This window comes from Scatophagus argus, chromosome 10 (assembly GCF_020382885.2).
Source record: "Scatophagus argus isolate fScaArg1 chromosome 10, fScaArg1.pri, whole genome shotgun sequence".
Lineage (NCBI taxonomy): Eukaryota > Metazoa > Chordata > Actinopteri > Scatophagidae > Scatophagus > Scatophagus argus.
This window is the reverse complement of record NC_058502.1, coordinates 14,861,501-14,874,582: the sequence shown is the minus strand read 5'-3', so window position 1 is coordinate 14,874,582 and position 13,082 is coordinate 14,861,501. Positions and strand designations below refer to the sequence as shown.

General features: G+C 41.7%; 1 protein-coding gene across 5 annotated transcripts in view; it reads right to left on the bottom strand.

Moving 5' to 3' along the window:
- pde10a (phosphodiesterase 10A) overlaps nt 1-13,082 on the bottom strand; it is a 56,901-nt gene that overhangs the window by 21,491 nt on the left and 22,328 nt on the right. For all 5 annotated transcript variants that reach the window (XM_046401421.1, XM_046401419.1, XM_046401420.1 and 2 more), the window contains one exon: nt 3,440-3,571. In XM_046401421.1, coding sequence (XP_046257377.1) covers nt 3,440-3,571 — 132 coding nt within the window. The remainder of the gene's footprint in view (nt 1-3,439; nt 3,572-13,082) is intronic.

The window sequence follows — 13,082 nt, the reverse complement described above, 5'->3', positions numbered from 1 at the left end:
ACAAATACACCAAAGAAAAGCCCTTCTTTAAAGCAAATTGACAAAAGTGTCAAATAAATCTAAAAGCGAGACACTAGCCAACATCCCCAAACAGTGACCATTCAGCCTGTACGATGAACCAGAAATTAGACTGTGCCTGTCATTTAAGTGGATACAGCCTTCAGAGTGGTGCCTAAGTGTCTGCACCCAATGGCCTTGCACAATAAGTGGACAGTGGAGCGATATTACTGATGATCACTGAGTCTGATGGCCTCTCGCACACCCCAAGAGCACAACTGCACAGAGATACTGGCTGAATATTATCTAATATATTAATGTAATATGTGGGTTTAATATAATATGTAATATTGCCTGCACTTGTACTCCAACAACTTGGTTAAGACCAACTGCAAGCTCTGTTTTACTTACTCAAAACTGCACAACGAACATATGGCTACTCAAGGCTGCTGTTTATGCATTTTGAACATTAGTGACGTAAAGATATGCAGTGAAGGATTTTGTTCTGTTTTGTTGAGGATTTTGTTTAATTCTAATAACTTTAACTGGGAAAACTTAGCACAGGAGCAGCAGGCTGATGATGTCAGTGGGCCGTGATTGGATGACGGCAACGTTACGCCAGGAATGCAAGGAGGGATGTCAAGCCCAGAACATGTGCCGTTTGGATAAATCGCTAAATGAGCAACAGTGACCAAGTGACATCACTTGAGGCAATTTATCAGACCTCCATCTGACTACATACAACATATGCAGCAATACTCGATGGTGTTGAATTACTACATGACATTCAAACAAATTTACAACAAAGCTGCACATGGCTCTGTAAGGTACAGTGTAACTCGAAAACAAAAACACTCTCAATCTTTAATTATGTGTAAATTTATTTATTTATTTTTAAACCCTCAATCACTAGAGAGCAGCATCGTAATCTATCTTCAAACATTTGACTTGTCCACTCCAACATAACTACGTCAACTGAGACAGGAAGCAGTACACATGAATCACACATTTCAACTGCTTAAACAGCAAAAACACAGGCCTGTGAGACAAAATGTCACCGTGTTTGGAGGATTGTACTATACTACAGTATTCTGAATCATAACCTCTGTGCTATGAAACATTTCGTATCACCGGATCCTTGCAAGTACACAGCCCTAGTCGTAACCAGTGACGATAGGGTCAACAGACTTTTCACCAAAACAACATTGAGGATTGTTAAATACGTTTTTCAAAGAGAAAGGTGCCAAATTTATAAGCCCACTTAGATGATAGAAAGAGAGAGAGAGCCAGAGAGAAAGAATATAAATATAACACAATTAGAATCCCAGAAACAGGGGCATCCTGCTGGCCTAGCGGGCCCTATCTCTCTGTCCCCTCACTTCCTGTCATCTCATGACAAACAAACAAGAAGAGTTTTTTGGCGAAATAACTACTGTATGTTACACATGTTACATATTAGTATTAATATGAGCTCCATCAGCGAATCACTGACGGGAATTCTTTGAAATCAAATCTAGACGCCTGTAGCTGAGCAGCATTTTGCAAACCCACACATGACTTTAATGTAGGTATGAATGCAGGTGGATAAATGTGGAAAATGCTGTTTACAACTAGGTGTACAAGTGTGTGCGAGTGCAGCTGTTCATTTCAATACAGAGTTGAAGTTTCTCATATTCCTTCTGTCATCAAACAAAAAGATTTTTGACCAACTAAAACTGTGATTTGCTCTTCTTATAACAATTCAGTAACTTGATGTTGCCAGCATATACTGCTTACATCCTGATCCTCCACTCTCTTACCTCATCCGACAAATTAATGCCATTAACCATTTTACCAGGAGCTATCAGAGGATCACTAATATAGTTTACATTACTGGTGACCACTTTCCAAGAGCAGTTTCAGTCAGTCAGTGGTTAGCATGTAACATGAGAGTCAATTTAGAAATTCCAAACTTGCTTGAAACATGTAATTCATCATATTGGACAAAGATGTCTGTTTGTTTTTTGTAATCTATGTCACAGCTGTGAGGTAACGCAGTGCAGACTTTTCAAATCAATCAGCAGTTGTGAACTCCTGTGCAATGATCACCTTGACTTCGTTCACTGTGATGAGCTATCTGACTCAAGCAAGTTTCAAGTCCCTGAATGTCGCTTTTCCAACATTAGTGACACAAATGGAAGTCAGTGAGTGAATAGGGAAATAACAAAAACAAATTCAATGTCTTAAATGTTAAAACATGCTTTAGGTTAATATATGTAATTTATAGTAAATAAGACTGTTTTTTTCACAGGAGCTGAAAAAACCCTGATCTTTGCACTAACTGCTTTTAGCTTCATGACTCATATAATAATCAGAAACTGATGAAAATTACAGAAATATAAGCTGAAAGTCTCTTGCCTTTCTGAAGTTTTGTGAATCAGAGCTTGACTTTGCACAGGCTTCATCTGCTCTAACTTGAATTACATGAGGGAAATTAGTTATTCCAACTTGGCGCCAGCAAGAATGATTAACACGAGGGCCTCTATTTGGTACATGTCAACCTAAACACGCGGACAAGCATGCACGCACACACGCACACATACACTGTATACGGGAAACGGTTTCAATCGCAGGCTCAGAATTGAGAAATCAGTTCTGTGTGGCAGTAGGGAACACTACTGTCTGTAGAGCTCATGTAGAAAGCAGCTCCAAAATGTGACAAATCCATCCTCTGCCAGTTTCCCCCTTCACTTCAACACACCCACACCCTGAGCCAGTACAACCCCCCACCACCACCATCCCTTCCCCTCCCATGGGCCCCCTTCAGCCGGCTGCATGTCTCTGGAGGTCGCCTCTGACGTCAGCAGCTCGACTGGGCAGAGTGCCAGCCCTGTGGGCCCTTGATGGATGCGGTTGGTCTGAGAAACAGTCCGCTGTGTGTGGAGCGCACAGCACAGACTCAACTCGGCCCGCTCAAACACATCTAATGACCCGTAAACACTCTAAAGGCCCGCTGCCTCTCCCTTTCTTCTGTCTATCACACATACTGACTATTAAAGGAGACACATGTGAAGATGAGTGATTTGTACAGCCAAAGACTGGGATAACAAATAAAACCCACAGAGGCGCACTCAGCCTCGGCTCCCGTTATCCTCTGGTCTTCAAGAGAAAAAGGTTTTCATTTTTGCAGTGCAATAAAAGCAAACGACTGACGTGGCTGCAGATATTCAGAGCTTTCAGTCTTTATTTTGACTGGTTGGGAACTCACATGGGATTATGTGGCCTAAAATGCACAAACATTTAACCAAAGCAAAATATTACCGAAATTACGACCCTGCGTCAATATACTGAAATCCACTGATCTGATCATAACGTCACAGTGATCCAGAGAGCTGAGGCATGTGCGTGTGAGCGTGGTTGTTTTCATGTTTGTCCCTGTGTGTGTGTCTGTGTGTTTGTGTACCTGCAGGCCTGCTGCTGGTCTTCCTCTTCAACCATCTGTCCAACGTCTCTGCACTCACGCTCTCCAACACAAAGTCGTCCAGCATCTGCGGGTGCAGCGAGAGGTAGGCCTTCACTTTCTCATCTGTCAAACCTGAAAAGCACAGAAACAAAATATCTTTTACAAACACGCACACACACACACTACACATATTTATTCATGACTAAACAAAGTGAAACTAATGCTGGGAGTAGCTGCACAAAATCATGCAAATGCTAGAGATGTACAGAGGAGAGAAACACAAGAAGAAGGAGATGGAAATAACGTCATATAACAAGCTGCTAAAGGCACAGCGTTCCCACAGTCACCCGAACAAATGTAGCTGCTACAAACAGCCGAAGGTCATCTCTTTTTCTTTATCGTGAGGTGAGAGCGGCGGCGGCAGCACCTAGGTTGAAGCTGCAGCTGATAGCCGGGCTAGCTCACTTATGTTTACTGTAAGGCTGCGTCTCCGGGGATAGGAGCCCCCAACAGAGGCAGCAGGATAAAGGAGGACTTGATTGTGCTTAATAGGCAATTAGGTTCTTGAGAGCTCGCTAAGTGCTGCTGTTTACTGTCTTTGTTGTCAGGGAAAAAAGCCATTTGCCAGACCATCGTTGAGGGAAAGTTGTTTTTAATACACCCGCTGGCGTCTGTGAGGCCGTCATGATGCACTAGGAAACCATCATGTTTAGGTCACTCACGCAAATGGAGTGTGTGTGCCTAAAACAAAGACTTGAACTATCTAAATTCAACCATGAGACATCATTTCATCCCGAGACCTTGAACTCAAAGGCGACAAAAGCAATTCCTCCTGCAGAAGAAAATCAAAACCTATGGCCATGCTAAATTTATATTTTATGGTATGGTACACAGTAATTATATCTTTTATCAGATAACAGTAGGAGAAAGAGGGCTGTTATATTCACACAGCCCTGATTTATTTATTTATTTTTTTTGTTAAACAGCTTTCTCACGAAATGTCCGGTTATCAGCAGCATCTCTGTAGACTCCCTTCAAGTATGAATCACAGGAGGACATTTAGCTGGAAGGCATGTTTTCTGCTATGAGATATATCCATCCACACACACACACACACACACACACTCACACAGCATGAAAATACTGCTAAGTGGCGTGTCTGAAATCCTGTATGATATCAGAGTGGTAAATGGCTGCAGACTGTACGTGGAAGGTGGCACAGACTCGACAGTCGTGTCAGATGACAAAATAAAACCAGATGCAAGAGCTAGAAGAATCCACTTCAGCTACAGGTATCTCATGCATGCTCATAAAAAACCTGAATAACTTTTAATTTGATTTTAGAATCAAAGTGCTCTGAGCTGTTATCTACAATCTTAGATCTATTCCTCCAGTACAAATCATTTGATCTTCAGTTACAATGGATCATCTGCTCGATGTGTGCTTGTGTGTGCGTGTGCGTGCGTGCGTGCGTGTGCAGGTCGAGCAGGCTTGTGGTTGCAGGCAAATAAGGCAAACAGAAGTAGGGGTAAGTTGGGGGGTGGAGGACGCTGCGGTCTGAAGCTGTCCAGACACGAGACACAGATCTTCAGGAGCGGAACGCCTCACGAGACTCCTGGCCAGCTCTGACGCACATCGGCAGAATACGGCTTAATAAATCAGAGAAAGTTAAGGGGGGGTGAAGGGAGCTGAAGGCGACAGAAAGACACACAGAGAGGAGTAAAATGGGAGAGCTGCAAAAGACCCTTACAACTTTGTCCTATTTGAAACACAAAGAAGGCACTGTGATTATTGACACTACAAGAACTGAAAAAACAAGGACGCTGTATCAATTTATGAATAAAACTTTTGTGTCGACGGGGCTCTGAAAATTATTTAGCTATCATATGTGTGCACATGAACAAAAATAGTCAAATGTCCCATTTCCACAGGGCAAAAACAAACTTCAGTGATTAGAATTTTGCCGTGGTCACATAATGGTTGAGAAAATGGTGTCCCTGTGCTTAAAATGACTGACCCACACTAGAAAAATTGTCCAAAAAAAAAGAAAAAAAAAAAGGTGGAGGGCGTTGACAAACTTACTGGAAAAGAATGTGCAAATCATGGCTTTCAGAACAGCCAACACTTATTTCGGACCCCTAATTCAACCTTTGACCTTTGCTTCTGTTGAGAAGGATGAGAAATGAAAGTATGAAACTGACTGCGACTGTCGCCTGCTGTCTTAAAACAGGTTACAAACCCAGTATAAGCTTTCATTAAAAAGCTAAAATGGCTGAGTGCTGTAGTTTATATCAAATATTATTCAAACAGGAGTTAACAATGCATATGTTGGGATCTGTTTTGAACACACATTTTGTGCTCCAGTGAATATTTCAGGCTGCAGGCCGGCGTTTCTGGGATTTATTCAAACTTAACTACAGTGTTCGTGTTCAGCCTAGTAGAGGAACATGTTACGCAGTGCAACAGTCTGGCTCACTGGTGTGTTTTTATAAGTTCCTTCTATTGCACAGAGAAATACACCACATTCAGCTTCTGACCACATAAACCACTAGGATCAATTATTTTCTTGATATTTTTTGACAACAATAAAAATATAGTCCATCACTACATATATCCTGCAAAACCATGTTATAACAATGCACTGATTGAATGGTTACAGTGAAGACGTATGACAAAGTAACACAACATTATGATCCACTAACGGAAGGCAAAGCACATGACAGGAAAGCCTTCAAGGGTCCACTTCCTCTAGCGTAAATGTGAAAGAAAGATGTTTGAAAATGTAAAATCACTGTTACACATTTTCAACATTTCTGTCAGCGTGTGTAGGCAGTTTGAATCCGATACTCACAAAGCAGCGTCTCCGTCTGTTCTTAGCTAAACACAGTTAGTTCAGGCAAACTCTCCACATTGAATGCTACCTGTACCAGTTTAGAGAAGAAATCTCTGGTTATGGTAAAAAGCCAAAAATGTAAATATCGTCAATCTTTATTAAAGTATTCTGGGAAAAGATGCCAAAGGAATGACCGGTTTCACCCAGCAGTCACTATATTGCAGCCTGATGATGATTGATGGCACTTTTTTCCTGCTACTTTCTGTCGACCTTACAGATTTTCCCTCTGATTCCCTCTGAAATCTTTCGCGCTATGGCTCAACCTAATGTGACCGCAGTGACACTGTGAGCTGTGGGATATGCGTCAGTGTCCTGGGCCTGGGACTGTGACGGCTAATCAAAGGTGCAGCCAGATCTGTCCCACATGCTGCGGTCCACAAAGATTAACCCTACTGGGAGCCACATGTGCTCACTCAATCAGGGGAGAGAGGCTGCTGTGGTAGAAGCAATGGCTTGGTCACCAGTTCGACCAGAGGTTGTTTTTTTTTCTTTAGTTTTGTCAAACCTCTGTAAAACTTTCCTTCCTGCTCTGGCCAATGCTGCTGAAGACAATGGGGTCACCAAGATGATCACTAAATGTTTTTGACTTGACTCCAATAAACCCAAAGTGTGACATGTCAAACATACACAAATTAAACATGTACAAACAAAATAAGTCAAAACATTCACCATTTAACAGGATCTTTTAGTACTCCAAAGGTTTTAAGCCAATTAATCAGTTAATACTGATACATTAAGGCACAAGAAGAACTTAACTGCTTTTCAGGCGAAGATGGAGTTACATACAGTTTAGTCCAGTGGTTCCCAACCTCCAAACATCACAAAATAAATCTGGGAGGTTGTGAGATGATTGGAAAGAAGGAAAAACAAAGAGTTACTGAACAAATTTGTGGTCAGAATTTGTACTTTTCTCTAATCTTTGCTTTTTTGGTGAAATTTTGGGCCTTGATATCCTCATTCAATGAAACCACCTGGGGTGGGCAATCTGGCCAAAAAATAAAATAACGATCTATTTAACCACAATCACAATCCTTGATCTGATTGCAATCTCTTTTTTTTTTTTCTCAATTTTGAAACACCCTGAAGACTACACCTGTATCCAGACGTGAAATAGCCTATGGATTTTTATATTTGCACTGTTAAGACACAACAGTCTTTAAAGCAAAGACATTTCTTTTTTGGCGCAAGCCCCTCACATGGCCATCAGGTTGGCATCATCACTCTATTGGTTTGTTCACACAGCGTGGCTCTAGTCAGTGAGGTTATGTGAAGTTTGGAAACAGAAGTAAGAGGACATTAAATACCACAATCTCTATGATTCACCTGGAAGTTGATTGTGGGCACCCCTGTGGACCGATCTCAATCTAAAATCATCACATTACCCAACCCACTTGTAAAGGTAAAATCTCTAAAAATCTGAATCATGACAAAAGAATCCTACTAAACTTTCTGTAATCCAAAAAGGTTGGGATAATTTGTTGTATGTTCCACATTTATGTTGTATGTATGTTGTATGTAGCGGGATAATAGCCCTCTCTGATATATAGAGGAGTAGAAGTATAGTGTAAAACTGAAATGCTATGTAAGGTACAAGAACCTTAAACTAGCACATTAGAGTAAATGTACACCTTCCTCTGTTCTTAAACAAACGAGCGAAATGAAGCCGCTCATTCAGACAAACATATAAGCGGCAAGTAATTTGTCGTGCAGCATGTTTGTGAGTGGCTGAAGCCCAACTGGCAGAGATTTCGGTGCCTGACTCAGACTTGGGCTTCCTGTGTAAAAATTGAAGCCTGAGTTCATGCAGTGAGGTATTGTTGCATAACACTTATCTTGACTTCAGCACACCACACCCTGGGACTGGGAATGGAAGGCCAAAGCAGTCACAGTCTGTCTGGGTCTCACATCCAAGTTTCAGCAGGAACACACTCCTGCTTGACGGGAAATGCGTTTACGGGATGAGCTGGGTATCTGTGTGTAGATGTGTCAGCAGCGGTTTGTGGTGTTAAAATGAAATTTCAGGTATCAAAACATCTTGAAAAATAGCAAATTTTGGGGAGTTACCATTCGAATTTATGAGTGTTTTCATTAAGGAAATCAATTAGGCATGGTCTGATTTTATGTGGAAAAGTAAATGGTTTGTACAGAGGCAAACTAAGTAATTCACTTCATTGTATAATAAAAACTGCTTTCAATAAACATTTTTTATGCTTTGTATTAGTGGAGCAATAGCTTTAACGTAATAAAACAAGCATCGGTATTAGAACCGGATGTGAAGTCAGCTGTGGTAAATGGCATATGAGTTACAAGTCATTATAAGACCCTTTGCTGGTCAGCATTTATCAATGGCACACAACACAGAAAGCCCCAGAGTATCTCTCATCTATCTCTTCACAGAAAGCTCCTTCAGGGGATTGGGAAAAGAAAAAAAAAACCCTGTGAAGAAAGGCGTCATTTCTCTTTCTGTATCCACACACCATTTCCATTTGGTTTTATTCAAGCCTGCACAACCTCTCTGTCACTGTTTTGATCCAACACCGCGCTTTATGTCATCAGTTCAGCGTTCATCTGAGAGCTGAGGAACGGAGAGGGTGATTGCGCTGGATGACTGCTGGTCAGCTTCTTCTTTTACTTCTTTCTAAGTTGACAGGCTTTATTTTCAAATCTGAATATGTCAATATAAGTGCCTGTGATGAGAGAAAAGGCACATAGGACAATTTATAGTCTTCTTATTTCTTAATCTGTTCTTTTTTCTCTGATTCGTTGAATAATAATTTGTTTTATTTGTTTTATGACAGTACAAACCCAAAAGTTTTTCACTGGTTGAAAATATACATTGCAATTTGCAACATTTGTGTGTATTTTTTTTCATAAACTGTTGTGGTGTTTAAAATGCAATTTTCAGCTGGAAAAGTATGATTGGTAAATAAATGAAAGAAAACATAACATGTACGGTAATAACATCTAATAAAAATTACCTTATTCAAAAGTTTTAGACCAGAAAAATATTTGGTATATAATTGTGAACAGGTCATGAGATAGAGACAAATTTGAAAATGTTTAAGAAACCTTTTGCCGTGAATTGAGCTTGTCAGGTGAAGTCAGTTAAAACTCTTTCTCAACAACCAACTTTACACAACATGGGGGTAAGGACTGTTTAATAAGGCTTGTCAGGAAGCTGATGATGCACTGACTCACTTGGGGGGAAGGTGGTTACTGTAGCTGAGGGTGAAGTCATTTGACCTGGTTTGTTCTTTTGGTTACTAGTGTTTTTTGCAGAGAAGGATAAAACTTGGTCCATTTTCTTTTTTTCCTATTACTGCAAGATTTAGAAAAAGGAGCAACCTCGATCAAATAATACAAGAACTGATTGAGTTTATTAATTCTTGCAATAAGACTGCAAACTCCTCGAGGGACTGAGGACAAAGGAAAGTACTGCTTTAATTGAAACAATACACCCACATATTCAGATAACGGCACATTTTAAGCTATGTTAAGAAGAACAATCAGCTCCACCCTATCTCCATCACTCATCTCTATTTCCCATGAAGCAGTAAGCTGTGTGCCTGTGCCTGAACAGAAGTGAACGAGCATCTCCAGCGCTCTTGTCGGGCGGCAACGTCAACAGCAGAGACCGACTTCGGCAGCGGTGACGTTTAGTGAGCAAGATGTTCCTTCTCTGCACCACATAGATGAAAAATGCACATGAGAGAAAAAGGGAAAAGACCACTTCTCTTGAAGCGCACTCCTTCTGGCAGAGAGTCAAGGGCAAGCTGCCAAGGTACTACTTTTCACTTTCCTGACATGAGGCTGAGGAAGGAAGGGGGGGAGGGGGGGCTGCAGGGTGCGTGCGTCAGCAGGTCCGCCTGGGACTCCCTTGCCAGGAGGTGGGAAGAGCATGTGGTTCTTATCTTATCTATGGGAGGGCTGGAGCACGGTGTCCAACACTGACATTCAGTGAGAGGCAAAGAGGGAAAACAAAGGCAACACTGAGGATGAAAACGCTTTGACTCCTCTCCCACTGTTCACCTCATTTATTCATCGAGCCTGTGCAGGTGAACCAGCATATCTGTGTCTGTGTGTGTGTGTCCATTTGCAGGTGAAAACACACACATTCCACGGCAGCCAAGGGTGAGGTGACCGGTGTGGCTGAATCAATACAACCAGTCAGTGAAAAGGTGTCAAATGAAGAAAGAAGACTTTAACTGCAGTCTCATCACTTTAAGGGACACGCCCCCAAATGACAAAAACAAACACCGCTGCACAAACATGCAAGCTCACACCCCACACTCGAGAGAGAGAGAGAGAGAGAGAGAGAGTGAGAGAGAGAGAGAGAGAGAGAGAGAGAGAGAGAGAGAGATTTCCATGGAAATGTAATTAGCATTATTTCCACTTCCATGGTCCAGGTCATTAGACGTAAAGGGTAGGGGCTATAAATGGCAAACTGAGATGTAGATAAGGCATGTCCCTTGATCCACAGTCTAACAGTGTGGTCACAGGCAAGCAGCAACACTACAGTTACAGACACACGGCAGGTCAACCTTCACCTTCAACTCAAGTTACAAACTCTAAACTTTCTTGTGCATTTCTCTTCAGTGAAAGGAAGCTGAACAACAGCCAGAGGTGGTCGATCACACGGCCAACAACAGCGCTGATGACGAGCCTTAACAGTAAAGCTGCAGTTGCAGTCAGCATCTCGCCCAAACCGGTGGTCCCCCCCCCCTCCTCCTCCTCCATCCCCTGGGCCACATCAGTGATCGCGGGTCATGTTCCCCACTCCACATCTGGACCAATGCTGAACTCTGCAGCCGCTCTGCAGAGGAGCTAGTGGGGACCCGGGTAATGAGAACCACAGATCCTTGCGTCTTCTCCTGTGCCGGGCTCTTTTATAAGCTTTGACACGAGGACAAGTTGTAAAGAAATCTACATGCATGTGTCCTGTTCCCATCCCCTCAGATACCAACCCACAACAAGCTGACAAGGGGGTCAATGGATGACTTGTAGAGAATGTCATCTGTTTCACCGCTCAAACTGTGCACTGTGCCCTGGCACTGATCCAGTCCTGCACAAATCTTGATATAAAAGGGTTCAAACATGCATAAAAAAATATTTTTTTTTGGCTGGAATTTGCTAAGAGTTTAAATAAACACAGAAGACAAATTACAAAGAGAGACTATTTGGCTCAGCTGGGTCTGGAATTATTTAGCCACTGAAATTTGAATCAAGCTTTAATTTTCATATTCCAATCATATCAAGCTGTATGTTTTTTTTAATATATATTCAGTGACTGTACTGAGAGCAGTCTTTGGTGTAAGACAGAGAGAGAGAGGGAGAGAGAGAGAGAGAGAGGGAGAGAGAGAGAGAGAGAGACAGGGAGGCGGTGGGGCAGGAAATGTCCAGTGTGAGCACTTCCTGCCTGACAATGCAGCCTTCTTCACTGAGTTAAACAATTCGTTGAAAACCAATTGGGTTTTGAAAAATTCCTGAGAGATCACATTAGGGCTGACCCAGACTGACCTCCGATCCTGACCAGAACTAGCCGCAAACAATGCACACAAACACACACATGTGCATGTAGTGTCCCACAACGAGGGCCTACAAACACCTACAATATCCCACTGCATGGAATTAAAGGAGCAACCAAGGAGTGAATGAGCCAGCATGTTGCCTTTGCAAACTGGAGTCTGTTTCACCAGGAAGGGCCTGGGATTTGCTGGACAGTCCAGCAACCGGACCCATTTCACAGGGGACGATCAATGATAGGAGGATAAACATGCAGCTGCTAGAAAACACTTTTAAAAACAAAAAAGCCTAACATTTGTACAAAGCGGTCAGTGTAAACAGCGCTATAAAAACACACACATAATAACATGTATTATAATTTGAGACATATATGTGTTCTTGGGTCAGATAATCAAATTATTCCCCGATCTCACAGCAGTCACAGGAAAACATGCAATGAGAAGACGAATAGTGCGTCCAGTTAATCCTACATTTAACCCAGATTAACTGACAGCTGTAACATTTGAAAACAAACAAAAAAAGGAGCAGCATAAATCGAAATATAACACTCCCATATAATCACAACTACTGCAAAAGTGGAAGTTGATGATGATGATGATGATGATGCACTTTTAGTCAGGCCACCATCTTTGTAAATGACTTGTTTACAGTATCAAAAAAAATATTGATACAGCTGAATATTACAGCCCATCTATAGTAGATCTGACTCAACTCCAACAGCCGCCCACATCGTTGTTTCGTAAATTCGTAAAGCGTGGAAGCTTTTGTGAAATCAGAAATTTTTGTCCTTTTTTGGTCAGTATGAGGACAGAATACCTACATACTGTACCTCAATAATACATTCCATGACTGCAGTTTACTGCTATGTGTGTACTTTGGCATTACTCAGTATCCCAGGCCCCAGACTGCTAACTTGTTATTACACGGTTGCCACTAAAAGGTCACTTGAGGTGTCACCGAAACAACAGGAACCACTGACATGAGTTATTCATGTGTCACACAGAGAATGTAAGTTACACTCACAGAAATGAAAAATGACAATGATTCCAAAGCTAGAATTTCCCACAGCAATAACACCAAGATAGAGAAGCGGATAAAAAATTCCCAAAATATGAATGGAGGAGTCTAATTTCATGACAGAAAAGGCAAACACAACGTGTTGAGAAAAATAAAAAAATAAAAAAAGTTTATTACAGGTGAATATCTGGGATATTTACTGTAGTGAGA